The sequence below is a fragment of the Giraffa tippelskirchi genome, chromosome 3 (assembly GCF_054371585.1).
Source record: "Giraffa tippelskirchi isolate mGirTip1 chromosome 3, T2T-mGirTip1v1.2.pri, whole genome shotgun sequence".
NCBI lineage: Eukaryota > Metazoa > Chordata > Mammalia > Artiodactyla > Giraffidae > Giraffa > Giraffa tippelskirchi.
This window is the reverse complement of record NC_137277.1, coordinates 184801524-184820627: the sequence shown is the minus strand read 5'-3', so window position 1 is coordinate 184820627 and position 19104 is coordinate 184801524. Positions and strand designations below refer to the sequence as shown.

Below are 19104 nucleotides of genomic sequence, written 5' to 3'. Positions count from 1 at the left end.
CCCTGCTTATTTAACTTATATGCAGAGTACATCATGAGAAACGCTGGGCTGGAGGAAGCACAAGCTGGAATCAAGATTGCCAGGAGAAATATCAATAATCTCAGATATGTGGATGACACCACCCTTATTATGGCAGAAAGTGAAGAAGAACTAAAGAGCCTCTTGATGAAAGTGAAAGAGGAGAGTGAAAAAGTTGGCTCAAAGCTCAACATTCAGAAAACGAAGATCATGGCATCTGGTCCCATCACTTCATGGCAGATAGATGGGGAAACAGTGGAAACAGTGGCTGACTTTATTTTTCTGGGCTCCAAAATCACTGCTGATGGTGATTGCAGCCATGAGGTTAAAAGACACTTGCTCCTTGGAAGGAAGGTTATGACCAACCTAGACAGCATATTGAAAAGCAGAGACATTACTTTGCCAACAAATGTCCGTCTAGTCAAGGATATGGTTTTTCCAGTGGTCATGCATGTATGTGAGAGTTGGACTATAAAGAAAGCTGAGCACTGAGGAATTGATGCTTTTGAACTGTGGTGTTGGAGAAGACTTGAGAGTCCCTTGGACTGCTAGGAGATCTAACCAGTCCATCCTAAAGGAAATCAGTCCTGGGTGTTCATTGGAAGTACTGATGCTGAAGCTGAAACTCCAATACTTTGGCCACCTGATGCGAAGAACTGACTCATTTGAAAAGACCCTGATGCTGGGAAAGACTGAAGGCAGGAGGAGAAGGGGACAACAAAGGATGAGATGGTTGGATGGCATCACCAACTCAATGGACATGGGTTTGGGTGGACCCCGGGAGTTGGTAAAGGACAAGGAGGCCTGGCGTGCTGCGCTCCATGGAGTTGCAAAGAGTCAGACATGACTGAGGGACTGAACTTGAACTTCTGTGATCTAAGCCTGGTTGCAATGCTTGCCCTCCAACAGGTCTATTACTAAGGTTTTAAGAATCAGCTCTCAGGGTCTTAGTGAAAAATCAAAACAGTGTTTCTCAAAGTGAGATTCCCTATCAGAATTATCTGGGCATGTTTATTTAAAATGCAGATTCCTGCCTTCCACATAGATCACAACACTGGGGGTGAGGCCCAAGAATCTCCGTTTTCTAATCAGGCCGCCCAGGCTCACCATCTTGAACTTGGGGTGAAGCAAGAAGGACAGTTCAGGTGTGTCTCTTAAACATTCAGGGGAAATGAAAAATCAGCCTCCACAACTCCGGGGTGTCAAAGCCACGGAGTGTCTGTGCAGTGAATTGTTCTGTATTCACTCAATTGGCTTTAATATATTAAATATATAAAATACAAACAGATCGGGGTAGCCTTTTAAAAAATCTTACGGATTTTATTATAGGATTATTTAATACAACAAAAGATTTTCCAGTATAAAATGTCTAATCTACCTATTCTAGACTAACATTTCTATTAATTCACTTTACATTTACACACACTTCTTTGGAATGAGGTTATAGACCATAGCATCTTAGCCTCTATTGGGTCCATGAGTTGCCTTGCAGGTATGGAAGCTCCTCACTCTTTTTCCAGCTGCTGCCTGGGCCTTAGGAGAGTGGTGGAATGACAGGCATTCCTACTGTGGCGGTAGGTATCTAGATAGGATTAGTGCATATGCTGGCTCTACCACCCCCACTCATCTGGTTGTAGGTTTGACAGGTAAGATAAATAACCTCAATTAATTGATAAGACATGGTGACCCTCATTGGGATGTAAGCAATGGGTCAATTCATATGTTCTACATCTGGTCTAAACGTCTTTATCAATTGCCCTTGGGTCACTGGACCACAGCCCCTCAGGCATTCCACAAGATCAAAAGTGAAAGTGTGTGATCCAAACTTATATTTACTGACTTGCTTCCCTGTGTTTGGTCTCTAGCCAGCCCTACATTTACAAGACAGTGTAAAGGATCCTGCCCATTGAGGGGATTTGGGTGTGGGAGATAAAGAGAAAAAAGAATGACCTCTTAGAATGACGGGATTTGTTGCTCATTTTAAATGAAATCAAGAATGATTTTCAATCACTGACCACTTATGGTCACCACTGCCAGAAGAGTTCTGGGCCAGAAGGTGAAGGAAGTTGATCCAGGCCTCCCTGGCTTTCCCTTCCTCTCACCTGGGTGAGACTGAGAAGCATGTCATTGACCAAACTTGTTCGCTTACTGACCAATAAGATAAGGTTTGTCTTCATTCCTTCCTCCAGTCATTTGCTTAACACCTACATGAATGTCAAGCCATTTGTAATGTTGTGGTTGCAGCCCCCAGCAGATAAACCAAATCCCGAATCTGAGTTTGTTGTATGTCAGCTGTGTGATTTTAGGCAAGTATCTTCTCCTTCCTAGGTCTCACTTTACTCATTTCTAGAACGAGGATAATACCTACACATTAGCTTGTGAGGACTGTTCCAACAAAGTGACACAGACTGGGCGATTCAAACAGAAATTCATTTAATTTTTAAAATTTTATTTATTTAGTTGGCTGCATCAGGTCTTGGCTTCCCAGGTGGTGTTAGTGGTAAAGAACTTGCCTGCCAATGTGGGAGATGTAAGAGGGCATCGTTCGATTCCTTGGAGAAGGGCATGGCCACCCACTCCAGTATTCTTGCCTGGAGAATCCCACGGACAGAGGAGCCAGGTGGGCTACAATCCACAGGGTCGCAAAGAGGAGGACAGGACTGAATCGACTTAGCAAGCACGCACAGTCTTCCTTGTAGCAGGCGGATCTTCTTTCTGGCATGGGGATACTTCGTTGTGTGCCTTCTCCAAATTGTGGCATGCATACTCTAGAGTACTTGGGCTCAGTAGCTGTGGCACATGGACCCAGTTGCCTGACCAGGGATCAAACTCATGTCCCCTGTGAAACCGTTTACCACAGACTGGGACTTGAACCCACGTGCTGGGGCTCGAACCCAGCCAAAACCCAGTTTGGGACTTGAACCCACGTGGCTGGGACTCCCAAGCAAGGTTTGGCTGGTTCGAGTCCCAGACACGTGGGTTCGAGTCCCAAGCAAGGTTTTGGCTGGGTTTGAGGTGGCTTGGATGGTAAGGCGTCTGCCCGCAATGCAGGAGACCCAGATTCGATCCCTGGGTTGGGAAGATCCCCTGGAGAAGGAAATGGCAACCCACTCCAGTACTCTTGCCTGAAAAATTCCACAGACAGAGGAGCCTAGTGGGCTACAGTCCATGGACTGGCAAAGAGTCGGACATGACTGAGCGACTTCACTTTCACTTTGAGTTCCAGCCATGTGGGTTTGAAGTCCGAAATAGAGTTTTGGCTGGGTTTGAGTCCCAAGAAAGGTTTTGGCTGGGTTCGAGCCCCAGTCACGTGGGTTCAAGTTCCAAACTGGGTTTTGGTTGGGTTCAAGTCCCAGCACATGGGTTCAAGCCCCAATCTGTGGTAAATGGTTTCACCTGCATTAGAAGGTGGACCTTTTTTTTTAAAGAAATTATTTTAATTATATTTATTAGTTTATTTTTGGCTATACTGGGTCTTTGTTGCTGTGAGGGCTTTGTTTTTGTTTTTCCCTAGTTATGAAGAGCAGGGGCTACTCTCTTGCTGTGGTGCGTGGGCTTCTCATTGCAGTGGGTTTTCTTATTGCAGAGCACAGGCTCTATGGTTCTTGGGCTTCAGTTGTTGCAACACACGGGGTCAGTAGTTGTGGCTCTCAGGCTCGAGAGCACAAACTCAGTAGTTGCGGTTCACGGGGCTAGCTCCTCCGAGGCATGTGGGATCTTCTCGGATCAGGGATTGAACCCATGTCTCCTGCACTGTTAGGTTCATTGGCAGATTCTTTACCACTGAGCCACTAGGGAAGCCCCTAAACAACAGAAATTTATTTTCTTTCACTCTGGAGGCTAGAAGTCTGAGATCAAGGTGGTGGCAGGGTTGGTTTCTAGTGAAACTTCTCTCCTTCTTTGGTTGTAGACAGCCACGTTCTCTTGGCATCTTCACATGGTCCTCTCTCTACAATTATAGCGTCCATGTCCTTATAAGGGCACCAACCATATTGGAATAAGGCCCACCTAATGACCTCGCGCATGGGTGTTCAGTTGCTACAGTTATGTCTGACTGTTTGTGATCCTCTGGACCGTAGCCTGCCAGGCTTCTCTGTTCATGGGATTCTCCAGGCAAGAGTACTGGAATGGGTTGCTATTTCCTTCTCCAGGGAATCTTCCCAACCCAGGGATCAAACCCACATCTCCTGCATTGCAGGCAGATTCTTTACCCACTGAGACACCCGGGAAGCCCCTCTAACGACCTCATTTTAACTTAATTATCTCTTTAAAGACCCTAACTTCAAATACGGGAGAAGGCGATGGCACCCCACTCCAGTACTCTTGCCTGGAAAATCCCATGGACGGAGGAGCGTGGTAGGCTGCAGTCCATGGGGTCGCTAGGAGTCGGACACGACTGAGTGACTTCACTTTCACTTTTTACTTTCATGCATTGGAGAAGGAAATGGCAACCCACTCCAGTGTTCTTGCCTGGAGAATCCCAGGGACGGGGGAGCCTGGTGGACTGCCGTCTATGGGGTCGCATGGAGTCGGACACGACCGAAGCGACTTAGCAGCAGCAGCAGCAACTTCAAATACAATCACATTATGAGGTACCCAGGCTTAGGACTTTTAATACTGAATTTTGGGAGGACACAGTTCAGCCCGTAACAACCTACTAGGTATTATTGTGAGGACTGAATTTTCTAAAGTGCCTAAAGCATTAATACAAAGCCCGATATGGCTTCCCAGGTGGCGCAGTGGTAAAGAACCCACCTGCCAATGCAGGAGACTCAGGAGACGCCGGTTTGATCCCTGGGTTGGGTTGATCCCCTGAAGGAGGAAATGGCAACTTGCTCCAGCATTCTTGCCTGGAAAATTCCATGGACAGAGGAGCCTGGCGGGCTACAGTCCTTGGGGTCACAAAGAGTCGGACATGATGGAATATGGACACACACACTGACATAGTATGTCTCGCAAAATGGGAAATGCTATTATTTTGTGGCCCTATATAAAAGAAAGATACTGTCGTTGAAACACAACGCAGATGGAAAAAGGGAATTCTCCCAATTATGGCTTCTCATTTCCCATCTAATGGATATTTTGTGTTCTTCAAGTCCTTCTGTTAAACATGTGCCAACACATCTGAACATAACACCTCGGGGGCGGTGGGGGGGGGGCTTTCTTCTGGCAAGACAGACAATTAACAGTTTTCTTCTTTGCCTGTTGCTGTTATCTTTCTGGCTATATTATAAGCTCTTTGAGGACTGCCTTAAATTTCCTTGGTGTCTCTTATTACATCTAAGAACACCATGTTGAGCATAGTGTAAAGGCTCAGTAAAAAACAATAAATCAAACCATGCGTCTTTGTGATAGACACTTATTTCTAGTGTCAAGTTCTGGCCAAAGAGGTATGTTAACCTAAGAGAGTAGATCGCCATCTAGTGACTCTTGCTATTAATATTAGACTAGGAAAGTGTGAGGTTCAGAAAATCCTAGGTTGCTACATCTGTTTCATATATTTGATATTTATATATGCAAACACAACCACAAATCTTACAACTGGACAGCTTAATTAATGATATACTCAACTAATCTTTTATTTTCCTTCATTCCCAAGAGATTTATCACTCTCAAAACAGAAATTTACCAAATAATCTATATAGACTAAAATAATCTCATAGCTGAGATAAAAATGACTGATGGATAAAATCTGATACATTTTATGCTGGAAAGTGTCTTTGAGCACAGCAGTGAATGTATTTTCAGTAAGAGTGAGTCTAGAGGACAGATGCAATCGGCAACGAGTGAACAAGCAATCAAGCAATGAGGATAAGTGATAGATGAAATAGAGCCTAGAGGATCAGCACCAAGGCTGGATGCCTATTAGCTTTTTGAAGTTCAGAATTTGAGGACTTAAAGACCAGGCATAGCCAAAAACCATTAGTGGCTCCCTGGGGATGGTTTCTTGGTTTAAGGCCCATTTTCAACTGCAGAGCCTCAGAGCTTACAGGAGATGGTGTCTGTAAATACCTTCACTGCCAAGTGGAGAAGTATCTCCACTGCACCTCTAGGGTGGAGGCTTCTCAGTCTCAGCAAAGGTTCAACGTGGACTTTTCCTTATAGAATCAACGATTATTTTCAAAGACCAGATTCACTCATTGGTAGAAATGCTTTTGGTGACTAAGCCTTAGACTCTCACTCATACATTCATTCAATAAGTATTTATTGATGTTCAAGAACGTGCTAGATACTGTTCCAGACACTAAGGCTTTAATGGTGAACAAGATGGACAAGATTTTTGCCCTCATGGAGCTTCCCTTTTTTTTTAAAGGGGGCAAAGACAGTAAGCATGTAAACAAAATAGATAATAAAGTCAGGTACTATAAAGAAAAAATAGAGCAAGGTAGGATGGGGGTGGTAGTGGTAGTGAGGGTTCTGCTATTTTCCACAAGGCTGGTCAGAAAAGGCATATCTGAGGAGGTGTCACTTGAGTCACTTCTTAAGTCACTTTTGGCTCACCAACATACAGACTCAAAACTGACACCTAACCTGTTCATAATTAGACTAGAGCCTGTGAGCTCAGTGTGGCTGCAGTTTAGAAGTGAGAGATGGGGAAAAGGAGCCGATTAACCCAGGAGATGAGTCTGGAGAAGGGAGCAGTAAACAAACAAACCGTAAAGGGCTTTGTAAGTCACTGTAACTAGTTTGGACTTTATCTGGAGGCCAACTGAGAAGCCACTGATGAATTTTAAACAAGGAAGCGAAAGAATCAAGATTATCATCTTAGAAAGTCACTCTGGATATAAGATGGAGACATCAACCCTGAAGGCAGGGAAAATGGTCAATAGGTTAGTGCAATGAGCCAGACAATAACCCAAACTGCCTAAATTAAAGAGGCAATGGGGCTAGAAGGAAGTTGAGGTGAGAAGGCAAGTTTTGATGGTTGTAGAGTGTGAAGAGAAGAATGATGATAGGGAGAAAGGTGTGCTCATTCATTAATAAGAAAACAGAGGGTGAGACAAGTACAAGGAAGGTGAATTCAGTTGAGCTACCTACAGACATCAAGCAAATGTCAGCAGGAAGTTGAAAATATAGGAGGCAGACCTATAACTAAGATACGTAGGTTTGAGAGACAAAAAGGTAATTGAAACCAAGAGAGGACAGATAGGTCACCTTTTTTTTGAGAAAAATAGTCAATGACAGAACCAGAAGGAAAACCAACTTTTACAAGATAGGCAGCAAAAGAACAAAAGCAGTGAAGGAAGGATTAAACAGAATGACTGATCAGAACCACAGAGAACAGTAAGATATGCATTGTGATTTCATAGGCCCATCTAGTTAACTGGCTTGCTCTGTGGAAACCAGTCACTTTCCCATCTTTGACCCTCTGACAAAGCTTTTGTTGATTCAACAAAATCGAGCCTATACTTTTAACATGTGCCAGACACTCTTCTGTGCCATCAGTGTACAAAAAAGACAGACACCTTGACTTTATACATTCTAGTGTGGGGAACAGACAAAATAAACACACTAAATATAGGTAAACAAATACCAGAAAGTGATATATGCTATGGGGAAAAACAAAGTAGATCAGGAGGTATCGGGGATGCAGAGGGAGTATGTGACTAATTTCCAACGGGACAGTCATGATAGCCTCATTGAGAAGGTGATGCTTGAGTAAAAATCTTGACATTTGCAAGTAGGTATCTGGGGGGAAGAGCATCCTCAGTTCAGTCGCTCAGTCGTCTCCGACTCTTTGCGACCCCGTGAATTGCAGCATGCCAGGCCTCTCTGTCCATCACCAACTCCCGGAGTCCACCCAAACCCATGTCCATCGAGTCGGTTATGCCATCCAACCATCTCATCCTCTGTCATCCCCTTCTCCTTCCACCCCCAATCCTACCCAGCATTAGGGTCTTTTCCAATGAGTCAACCCTTCGCATGAGGTGGCCAAAGTATTGGAGTTTCAGCTTCAACATCAGACCTTCCAATGAACACCCAGGATTGATCTCTTTTAGGATGGATTGATTGGATCTCCTTGCAGTCCAAGGGACTCTCAAGAGTCTTCTCCAACACCACAGTTCAAAAGCATCAATTCTTCGGCGCTCAGCTTTCTTCACCGTCCAACTCTTACATCCATACATGACCACTGGAAAAACCATAGCCTTGACCAGATGTACCTTTGTTGGCAAAGTAATGTCTCTGCTTTTAAATATGCTATCTAGGTTGGCCATAACCTTCCTTCCAAGGAGCAAGTGTCTTTTAACCTCATGGCTGCAATCACCATCAGCAGTGATTTTGGAGCCCCCCAAAATAAAGTCTGACACTGTTTCCACTGTTTCCCCATCTATTTCCCATGAAGTGATGGGACCAGATGCCATCTTAGTTTTCTGAACGTTGAGCTTTAAGCCAACTTTTTCACTCTCCTCTTTCACCTTCTAGGCAGAAGTTAAAACCAGTGCAAAGACGTTGAGGCAGAAGCTAGCTTAAGAAGTTCAAGCATTGAGCTGTGTTAGGGTACTAGAAGACAAGATCAAAGAAACAAGGGGATGTCAGGTGGAAATACGAGGGCCTATTGGGAGGTTTTTGAGCTTAGGACACACTTCTAAGTTTTTGGTTTTTTTTTAATGGCGCCACTCTGACTGCTATATTCAGAACAGATGCTGAGTGACAAGGGTAGAAGCAGAAAGGCCAGTTGGACCAGTGCAGAAGTTCAGGCAGAGGATGATGGTGTTTTGAACTAGGATGATAGCAGAGTGAGTTTCTTGATGTGTTGGAAGTGGGATATAGGAGGAAGAGGAGTCAAGAACAACATCAGTGTTTGTCTCTTATTTAACAAAACTGCCATCAACCAAGGCAGGGACGAATTCGGGAGAGGGTCGGTTTTTGGCGGAGTGGAGGATGTTCGAGAGAGAGGAAGAGGAACCAGGAGCTCAGTTCCGGGTCAGGTTAAGTAGATGATGTCTTTCCAGTGGAAACGTCCAGGAGGACGTTGCCAACACACGTTTGAAGTTCGGGAGAGAAATCTGAGGTGGAAATCTATGAAGCTGCTAGGAGGGAGCTGGTGTTTAAAGCCGTGAGAGTGAATATAGTCTCCAGATGAGTGCTGTGAACATAAAGCAGCAAAGGGAGGTGAGAGTGTGTGTTGGAGGAGTGACAAAAGGTGGTCAGAGAAGGGTCAAATGCTTATCAGAGAAAAAGAGAGCGCTTAGAGTAAGTGTAGCAGAAGACATCGATGCTGGAGTCCTCACAGGCGGAGCAGATCGCTGGAGAGGCAGAGCTGGGCCAGCGAGGTCGACGCCCTGGCCTCTGGTCTGGAGACCGTCCGCTTCTCCGTCAGGCCCGCAGGGCCACAGCCTCCTCAGCTTCCTGCCCGTAAGCGTGGGGACCGAGCAGCCGAAATCGAAACTCATCTAAAGAACAGTTCCAGCTTCTCCCTAAAGCTAAGGGGTTGTACGGAAACGGGAGCAAGCCGAGGGAGCGGGGCCAGAATGCAAACTTCACTCATACTACGTAGCTCGGCTACTTCAGGGCCGAAGTCAGTAACTGGCAAACTCGTAAAACCAACACAATCACAACTTTCATAACGACAGGGGAGGCCGTAGGCTTTTCCTCTGCGCAACGGCGGCCTCACTAGCGTCACTCTGAGGTAACAGTCTTTTTCTTGAACCGCGCCATGGAACCCCCAAGGCGGGAGGCCTTCCCCACTACGGGTAGAAGGATGGGTCAATTCACGCTCGGCGAACGGGGCTTCTTAAGCACCACAAAAGGATTCGCAGGGCAGGGCGAGCCAGTGACCCTCGCACGCTCCCATTGGCTGAGATCGCGAGGCTCTCCTCAAGAACCGGCCAATGGGGAGGTTCAGAGCCCGGTAGCAACCCCTCCCCACGCCTTACAAAACGCGCGTGCGCAAGTGTGACGGGCGCCCACCACACTGAGCAAGCGCAGCCTCGTGTCGGCTGGAGGGGCGGGTGGAGAGGCGCGCGCTGGGAGCGGGGCTCGGCTTTCCCTGCCGGTCCCGCCCTCCGTCGCGGCGGCGCGGTGCATCTTGGGATAGGGAGCGATCTCCGAGCGAGGCAGCAAGATGGACGCGGGATTCTTCCGCGTAAGTAGGAACGCGGGGACCTGGGGTGAGGTGGGGGGGGGGGTGTCCGTAAAGCCCGGCAGGACGCCTAAGCTCAGGACGGGGTAGCCGGCGAGCAGAGGCTTCGAAGATCCTGAGGATCCTCGGTGGCAACGGACGCTCCCCCCTGCCCTGCGGCGGGGACCGGTGCGCCCCTGCGCAGTCTCCTCCTCCGGAATCGTCCCCCCTACGCGGCGGCGACGACGGTCGCCGGAAAATGGCGGCGGGAATGGCAGGGAGCGATACTTCGCCTCCCGGCCTGCCTGATGGGGCCTGCAGACCGAGCCTCGCGTCCCGCAGCGTCCTGGGGCCTAGCGGGCCCGCGAGGAGGAAGTCCCTGGGGGGAGGCCGGAGGGAAACCCTGAGGTGACTGGTTGCAGAAGGGTCTTGGGAAGGACGGGTTTGGGGGTACCGCCTCAGGAGAGTGTGGACCGGAAGCGACGTTGAGCAGCTTTTCTTGAGAAAGCGGGGCGCCGACACCCACCCCCGCCCCCAACCCGGGTCTAAGCCTTCGGGAAGGCACGGGGTCAGAGTTCGCGGGAGCTCCCGCCCAATTTGATACTCCTTCAGGGAGGGGAACGCGGATTATTTGTGTTTAGAACGTTTGAATCCGAGACTCTCAGAGCAGAGAGCGCAACAAAAAGTGCGCGTATATGAAGGCGGGGTTATGGAAGGGATCTGCTCTTCTCCTTCCCGCTCACCGTCCCGCTACCTCTCCAGTTTGTTTGACTCTTTTGAAAGTCTGCTCGAGGAAAGGTGCCTCTAGATTCTCGAGGGTCTGCGGGCCCATCACTTGCAAGCAGGGACGTTACCGCCTCGAAATTGGCCCTCAGGGCCCATAATTTATCGAGCGCGTGTTGGAGCCTGTTCATCCCCTTTTTCACTCTTGTAGGAAATGAGCACCCAGTCGAGATCTAGATCGTGGTTGGGCAAGTGACCTTAAGAGAACTAGAGTTTGCAGGTTCTTTTTAATGCTGAACGGACCGTGTAGAGACCAGACCAGTTGGTCTAAGTCAGAATATAGGTTGGCTCTTTCCACTCCCTGGAGTATGAAATACGCAGCTTGTGTGTGTGTGTTTAAAGGAAAAGTTAAAAGAGGGGAAGACCCGGACTTTACTAAAGAAAGCTCTTGGCACTCCAGAACCAGCGTTGAAATTTCTTTTCAGTTGACTTTAAATGTGTTAGTTTTTCATTAAATGTTGAAATGTTATTGCAGGCGTTTGACTTAACACAGCCAGTTATATGACTTTTTAGGTTATGCAAACAGAACTATAGTTATTTATATAATAGTTCAATTGAGTTTATCAAATTTTCACACTGCAAATTCTATCAAAGTATTTTGTAGTAAATACTTCCCATCTCCTGTAGTGTTAATGTAATATTTTAAAACACAAGCCTATTCTTTTGATATTTTCATTATTTCCCATGGAAAGGAATTCCTAAGGGAAAAGAGCAAGATGGTTGATAAATTTAAAAACGAGGTTTGCTTTTAGTGTTGGTAAAAATCTGGAAGAAAAGGGTACAATATATTATATACTGCCCACAGTTCCTTAGAGGGATTGGTTGGATTTAAGCTGAGTTAAAAGATTTTAGGACAGTTATTCTTATAGTACATGGCCATTCAGGTAGTAAGATAGAAATAGTAGCTTTCATTTGCTGGACTACTGCCATCTGCCAGTTACTTTAAGTATATAATTTCTGATATACACAGCCCTGCGAGATACTGAATAGATTTTAGCAAGTAAGGAAACATTCTTGGAGAGGTTTAGTAAGTTTGAGGTCATATGACTTAGGTAGTGGCAGAGTTGGGATTCTAATCCACGTTCTTTACCTTCCTAAAAGAATTTTCTTGATCACTTTCCAAGGGACAGTGGCCAACTCTATGAACCATTCGGTAGTTTTCATAGCACAGCCAGCTATTTCCATATTTAATTGGGCCAGGAGGAATGACAGAACTCATAGTGATTACTTGATGGTCCAAGTAGTGTTTGAAGCCTCTCATTTTTCCAGTTTCTTTGCAGAAATTGAGTTTATTAAAGTAAACCTACTAATGTTTTTCATGCATCTCAAGTTCTAAAAGTTGTGACACCTAACACAACATAGTCTCAGGGTGTTCTTTTTCCTTTCCCCTCCGTTTATATGCATTGTCACAATAATTTTGAAGCATGCTACTGGCTTTCAGAAGAGGATGAAGCTTAATGGTTTTGTTTAAAAAGGATATGTTAATATTGACTGTATTTCAGTGTGTTCTCATTTAAAAAAACAAACCAAGAAGAACCTTAAATGTCGTAGCATAGGAAGAGGTGAAGAAGATATACATCAACTATAACTTGGTTATGGGGGAGGTGTTAGGTTCATGCTATATTCTGCGTATTGTTTGACTTGTTATAGTAAGCATATATTTTGTAATTTTTAAATACAGTCAAATTTTCAAAATGTTAGCTGTGTTGGGAAAAGAGTAGACATTTTGTACCTGTGAATATTAGCTATGATATTTCTGTTTACTTGATTACCCTATTTCAAAACTGTAAAGGTCATAGCCATCATCAGCAGATAAAAAACAGGATTTTAACTTTGAACTCGTAATTGAAATATGCTTCTCTTCCTACAGGGAACGAGTGCAGAACAGGATAATCGGTTCAGCAACAAACAGAAGAAGCTACTGAAGCAGCTGAAATTTGCAGAATGCCTTGAAAAAAAGGTATTCTCTTGGTTAAACTGTTCTGCACTTTTATAGCACAGTTGATTCAAACATTTTGGCTGTTTTGGAGCTGGACTGTAACATGACTGCTTAAGAGAACATTTACAGTTAAACATTTTCCATCTTTTAGCAACAATAGCAAACACTTGGAGACTGGCACAAGCAAATAAGAATGAGCTCTTAATAAATTGTATCGTGCTAAACCAAAGAATCATAAGCAAAGGAACTTTGTTAGATAAAATTCTTATGTGAGCTTTCTTTCAGAATTGTGAAGTTGTACTCAGTGATAATTGCTTGCATCTTTTATCAGGTGGACATGAGCAAAGTAAATTTGGAGGTTATAAAGCCTTGGATAACAAAACGAGTAACGGAAATCCTTGGGTTTGAAGATGATGTTGTGATTGAGTTTATATTCAACCAGCTGGAAGTGAAGGTAATAATATACAGATGGCTCTTATTTCTGAATATGTGACATAATTTTGTGAATCTATGGAAACTGAATTTTTCTATGGAGTACAAATATAGGAGAGTTATTTTACAATGTTTGTTGTGAAAAGAATTCACTTTGTAAACAACTATTAAGGCTGGAAGTTTAGTGAAGGTACATAGTTTTGAAAGCTACACAGGTGAAAAATCAAACTTATTGTTTGTAATTTTGCTGTTACATGTTAAGTTACTTTGACAGCAATTTTCTAATGATAATGTGATTTATGATTTAAAAGGCCTGAACCAAAATGGAAGTTATTCCTTGCGTCTGAAGTATAGCACCATCACCTTATTAGGTCACAGCAGAGTGAGTGTCCCAATGTCGCTCTGACCCAACTCCCTTGATGATGCAGTGTGTGTTTGGAGGTGAGTTGTGTAAAGTGGCCGAACATCAACAACAACAACAACAAAAAATACAAACAGGAAAGAGCAATGGGTAAATCTATACACTGCTCTTTAAAAATACTATTATGAGATGGACTTTTATGTGAAGCATGAGGGGCAATTCTGATTTGATTGGATATTGTTTTTAAAATCAAGAAACTAAAGTTTTTAGTTGTAGCTGCATGTCAGCTAGTCATCGATTACATTTTAGGCACAGAATTTTTTGTTTACATTATAGTTAAACTTCAGACTAAAATAAAATGACAGTATTGTTAGACCCAGTTGATGTAATTGTTCCTTTCTTCATACATGAGATATGAGATGACAATAGAATTGATGTTTAAAAACAATTTTATTATAAGATAGTTTGCTGTTATGCCACAACAACCCAAAGGACAGTAAGATGCACCATATAACCTTTTGGCACATATACCAATTTGAATTTACTTTTACATTAATCCTTTTCCCAAAGAGTTCGCCCTTGTGTTTTGACAAGAACAGTTGGCATTTCAACTGATAAGGTATTTCTATTTTTAAGGCATAATTTGGTAATTACATTTTGTTTTGAATATTTGCAAATAATATTTAAGAACATATTTGTTTTAAAATGTATGCATTTTACTTAGAAAACCAGGAACATGGGAAAACGTTTTTTAAATGATGATTAAAGATAGATTTTATTGGAGAAATGCTTTACTGATTTGTATTTTAGTACATTTTAAAAACCTTAAGTATCTGGTAGTATTCCCCTTATAGTGAGCATGAGATTAAAGTTTAGAACTTTTTTAAACAATCTTTTCTTTTTTTGTGGTTGTGTACTCATTATTGCTTGTTCGTCTTTTGCAATTTAGATAAATGATATAACATTAAACTCAAGGTGGTTGAGTTGCAGTAGGGAGTCGGAAGCAAGCCAAGGGAACATCTTTCTCTACAGGGGACTTGGCGATTCCAAACCCCCAAGGTTCCAAGAAGAAACTGAAGACACCTGGAATCTGTACTTGCTTTGTGCTATTGAGCTGTGCTTGTTATATGGACCTTGTTGCTTGACCAACAGATTTAGCATTTAAAAACCCAGTTATTTCTGAGAAATAATGACCTCTTAGCCCTTTGTGGACAGTTGAGAATTTGAGGCGTTGTTATAATAGATTTTCCTTATTTAGAAGTGAAACTTTCAGCTTAGTCTTCAAAAGTTACAGAGTGCATGCATAACTGGACAATAGATATTTTATAGAAAGCTACCTACAGTGTTAGAAGTGAACAGTTTATGTACTTTTTTATTTCTCAATGAGGGAAAATTTCCAGACAAGCAGACACTTTCCTTGTTAGTAAATGCAAGAATTTGTGGATGTTCCATGTTGGTTTTTAAAGTTGATAAATGTAAGGCCCACTAACAGCCATAGTCTAAAAATACTTATGAAATCCACAAAGGATTAACAGGCTGCTCTGATGGCTTTTGGTAGAGTGAGAGAGAGAATTTGGTAATCTGTCCTAGAGATTACATTGCTGAGAAACTACTAGGGAAAGCTATTTTTACAATAGTAAAGAATATATGTATCTAAGCCCCTATGATAGACTTAAAAATACTAATTTAAATGAGTTTTAGATTGGTTGATTGGTTTGTTTTGAAGTAACCTGTTTTTCTTCCTGTCATGTCTTTTTGCAGAATCCAGATTCGAAAATGATGCAAATCAACCTGACCGGGTTTTTGAATGGAAAAAATGCTAGAGAATTTATGGGAGAACTGTGGCCCCTACTCTTAAGTGCACAAGAAAACATCGCTGGAATCCCTTCTGCTTTCCTAGAACTGAAGAAGGAAGAAATAAAACAGAGACAGGTAAAGATCTTTACTTTTTTGTAATGTTTGACTTGAGAGAGCAGTATCCAGACTGCTAAGACACTTTTAAATTTTACATGTCCTGGCTAGGGTCAGTATATTTTTCTCTACTGTAATATGTTTGAATGTTCGGCTTTAGTTCTCTACTTCTCTCACTTTCATATCCCCCCCACCCCCCAACAGGGAGTTTAAAATGTCATTGTCCTAGAGTCCAGTAATTTGGTAGATTATATATATATATATATTATATATATATATATATATATAAAAGCATTAAAAATGTGTGTGTGTGTATATATTTTTAAACATACCAAATATACATTAAAAATACATGTGTGTATATATATACTACATTTAGCCACATTTAGCTTAAAAGAAAATTGAACTTTAGTAACAGTGTAAAAAGTAAGCACAAGCTCTTCATATGGGCAATACATTTTAAATCACAAAAGGATAATAATATAAATGTGAAAATGATTTCTTGTTTCTTAGTAAGCTTGAAAACAGCCAGCAGCCATTCTCTTTAGTTCAAGTAGTCAGTAGCAATCATAAAGTTTGTCTGTAGTGCCATGTGCTCAGTCGTGTCCAACTCTTTGTGACCCCATGGACTGTAACTCTCTGGGCTCCTCTTGTCCATGAATTTTCCAGACAAGAATACTGGAGTGGGTTGCCATTTCCTCCTCCAGGGGATCTTCTTGACCCAGAGATCAAACCTGCATCTCCTGCATTACAGATGGATTCTTTACCAACTAAGCCATCAGAGTTATTCAGTCTGGAGTATGGATGAAAAAAGGCCAGTCGTGTTGAAAAGCAGAGACTGATGAAATGACAGTTACCTAAATTGGGGTGGTGAAAGACAGTTATATGTAACATTGATTTTTATCAGATGTACAGTCTTCCAGTTTGTTCCTTAATTTCAAATGTTCAACTGTTTACTTTGAAAACCTTACCTTTACAGATTGAACAAGAAAAGTTGGCATCTATGAAAAAGCAAGATGAAGACAAGGATAAGAGGGATAAAGAAGAAAAAGAAAGCAGCAGAGAAAAAAGGGAGCGGTCTCGAAGCCCAAGAAGGTACGGTACAATCTGCATACCTGATGTTTTGTGTTTTTTTATGTTAATTTATTTTTAATTGAAGGATAATTGCTTTACAATATTGTGTTGGTTTCTGCCATACATCAACATGAATAAGCCACAGGTACACATATGTCCTCCCCCCCTTGAACCTCCCTCTCACCCCTCTAGGTGGTTACAGAACCCTGGTTTGAGTTCCCTGAGTCATACAGCAAATTTACATTGTCTATTTTACATATGGTGCATACCTAATGTTTTATGAATACCTTAGGTATTAAAATATTGTGTCCAGAATGTTACACAGTTAAAAAAGAAGCTAACAGTACAATTCAGGAAATTTTTCCATCATACAATTTTCATGGTGAGCTATGGCTGGCCTCTGGACTAAGATGTTTCTTCTTTTAAAGACAGATCATCATTTGACTATAATAATTAAATTATTTTCAGTTACTTTAATGTACTCCAATTCTTTTTTCTTTCCTTTTTTTTTTTTTTAATTAGAAGTTTATGTCCACTAGCCCTTCATATTGTACTTTTCTTAGATGGTTGTACTGAACGCAAAACAGATATTTGCTTCTTTTTCCTTCTATTGAGACTATGGTTAGGTTCCCATTTTTTAATCAACTTCTTGATTCAACTTCTGTATTTGTGGTGGTGAGAATTCCATTAGGCTTTCCGTTTTTAGGATTCTAATTTGTTCATAAATTAGCTGGCTGGAATTGGTAAAGAGAGCAGGTAATTTCTTTGTCCCTTTTATTGATATACTTGATATTAAAAGCTGTCACCAGGGAAGCAGTAGTATTTCTAGAGTTGTGCACAAATCATAGTGATAACTATTTGAAGTAAACCAGGTTTACTCTTAGATAGGGAAACTACTGTTGAAATGGAAAGGGGGCTTCTCTTCCCAGAAAGCTATCTTAGGCAAGTTTGATATATTCATCCTCTTCTGAAGAGCATATTGCTTTAATTGCCCTAGTCATTTTTTGTGCAATACCAAGAGTACCTGATGAATTTTGATGGGATCTGTCTGGATCTAAACTGCTTTTTTAGGTCTGACATATACAGGGCTTACCTGATAGCTCAGTTGGTAAAGAATCCACCTGCAATGCAGGAGACCCTGGTTCGATTCCTGGGTCAGGAAGATCCCCTGGAGAAGGGATAGGCTACCCACTCTAGCATTCAGGCCTAGAGAATTTGATGAACTGTATAGTCCATGGGATCACAGAGTCTGACATGACTGAGCAGCTTTTACTTTCAACAGACAATTTTCTTATTATTACATATTTCATTCCTTTTACACATCCTTTTCCTGTAAAAAGTTGTCCTTTGCTCTTCTTAATTCTCGGAATGATTAAGAACCTAAATCTAGAGTCCTAGGTCAATGTGTTCCTCTCTTATAACTGTTATGGGACTGCCCTGGTGGCTCAGACAGTAAATAATCCGCCTGCAATGGAGGAGATATGGTTGAATCCCTGGGTCTGGGTCAAGAAGATCCCCTGGAAAAGGAAATGGCAGCCCACTCCAGTATTCTTCCTGGAGAATTCCATGGACAGAGGAGCCTGGTGGGCTACAGTTCATGGGGTTACAGAGTCAGACATGACTGAGTGATTAACACTTACAACTGTGACACTAGAGAATGTTGTTATCCTTCATTTGCTTGTTTTTCTGATGTTCTGTACCCACTCCAGTACTCTTGCCTGGAAAATCCCATGGACGGAGAAGCCTGATAGGCTGCAGTCCATGGGGTCGCTAAGAGTCGGACACGACTGAGTGACTTCACTTTCACTTTTCACTTTCATGCATTGGAGAAGGAAATGGCAGCCCACTCCAGAGTTCTTGCCTGGAGAATCCCAGGGACGGGGGAGCCTGGTGGGCTGCCGTCTATGGGGTCGCGTGGAGTCGGACACGACTGAAGCGACTTAGCAGCAACAGCAGCAGCTGGTGTTCTCTGGGCCCTTTTCCTATTAAACAAATGTGAGAGGGTAACTTGTATCTATAGGGAGTTGCACAGGTGTCGACAATAATGGTGTAACTTAAAAGGTTAACTTCACTTCTCCTTTTGACCCTTTTCCCTGGTCCACATTATTTAAAAAACCTGAAAAAAAAATTGCTTTCGTCCTAGACGCAAATCCAGATCTCCTTCCCCTAGAAGACGATCTTCCCCTGTCAGGAGAGAGAGAAAGCGCAGTCACTCCCGATCTCCCCGTCACAGAACCAAAAGCCGGAGTCCTTCCCCTGCGCCAGAGAAGAAGGAAAAAACTCCAGAGCTCCCAGAGCCATCAGTGAAAGTAAAAGAACCTTCAGTACAAGAGGCCACTTCTACTAGGCAAGTACATAAAAATTCATTTCTAAAGATCTCAGTTTTAGGCTATTATTAAGTGACAATAAATATAGTTGTGAGTTAAAAACGTAAACTTGTTTTCCTTACAGGTTTTTAAAATTATAAAGTTAGATTGTTGAAAAGAAATTCAAATTTTATAGTAGAGTATAAGTAAGATGACC

The 19104-nt window shown here is 42.7% G+C and overlaps 1 protein-coding gene across 48 annotated transcripts in view; it reads left to right on the top strand.

The window, feature by feature from the left end:
* Positions 1 to 10050: 10050 nt before the first annotated feature.
* Positions 10051 to 19104, top strand: part of SRRM1 (serine and arginine repetitive matrix 1) — a 29615-nt gene continuing 20561 nt past the window's right edge. For 14 of the 48 annotated variants that reach the window (XM_081586695.1, XM_081586684.1, XM_081586693.1 and 11 more), the window contains exons 1-6: positions 10051 to 10105; positions 12735 to 12824; positions 13135 to 13257; positions 15358 to 15528; positions 16487 to 16602; positions 18725 to 18928. In XM_081586695.1, coding sequence (XP_081442821.1) covers positions 10085 to 10105; positions 12735 to 12824; positions 13135 to 13257; positions 15358 to 15528; positions 16487 to 16602; positions 18725 to 18928 — 725 coding nt within the window. In that variant the 5' untranslated portion in view covers positions 10051 to 10084. Of the gene's footprint in view, positions 10490 to 12734; positions 12825 to 13134; positions 13258 to 13546; positions 13677 to 14545; positions 15529 to 16486; positions 16603 to 18724; positions 18929 to 19104 lie in introns of all 48 variants that reach the window. The other 34 variants (XM_081586718.1, XM_081586727.1, XM_081586715.1 and 31 more) reach the window with 8 other exon arrangements.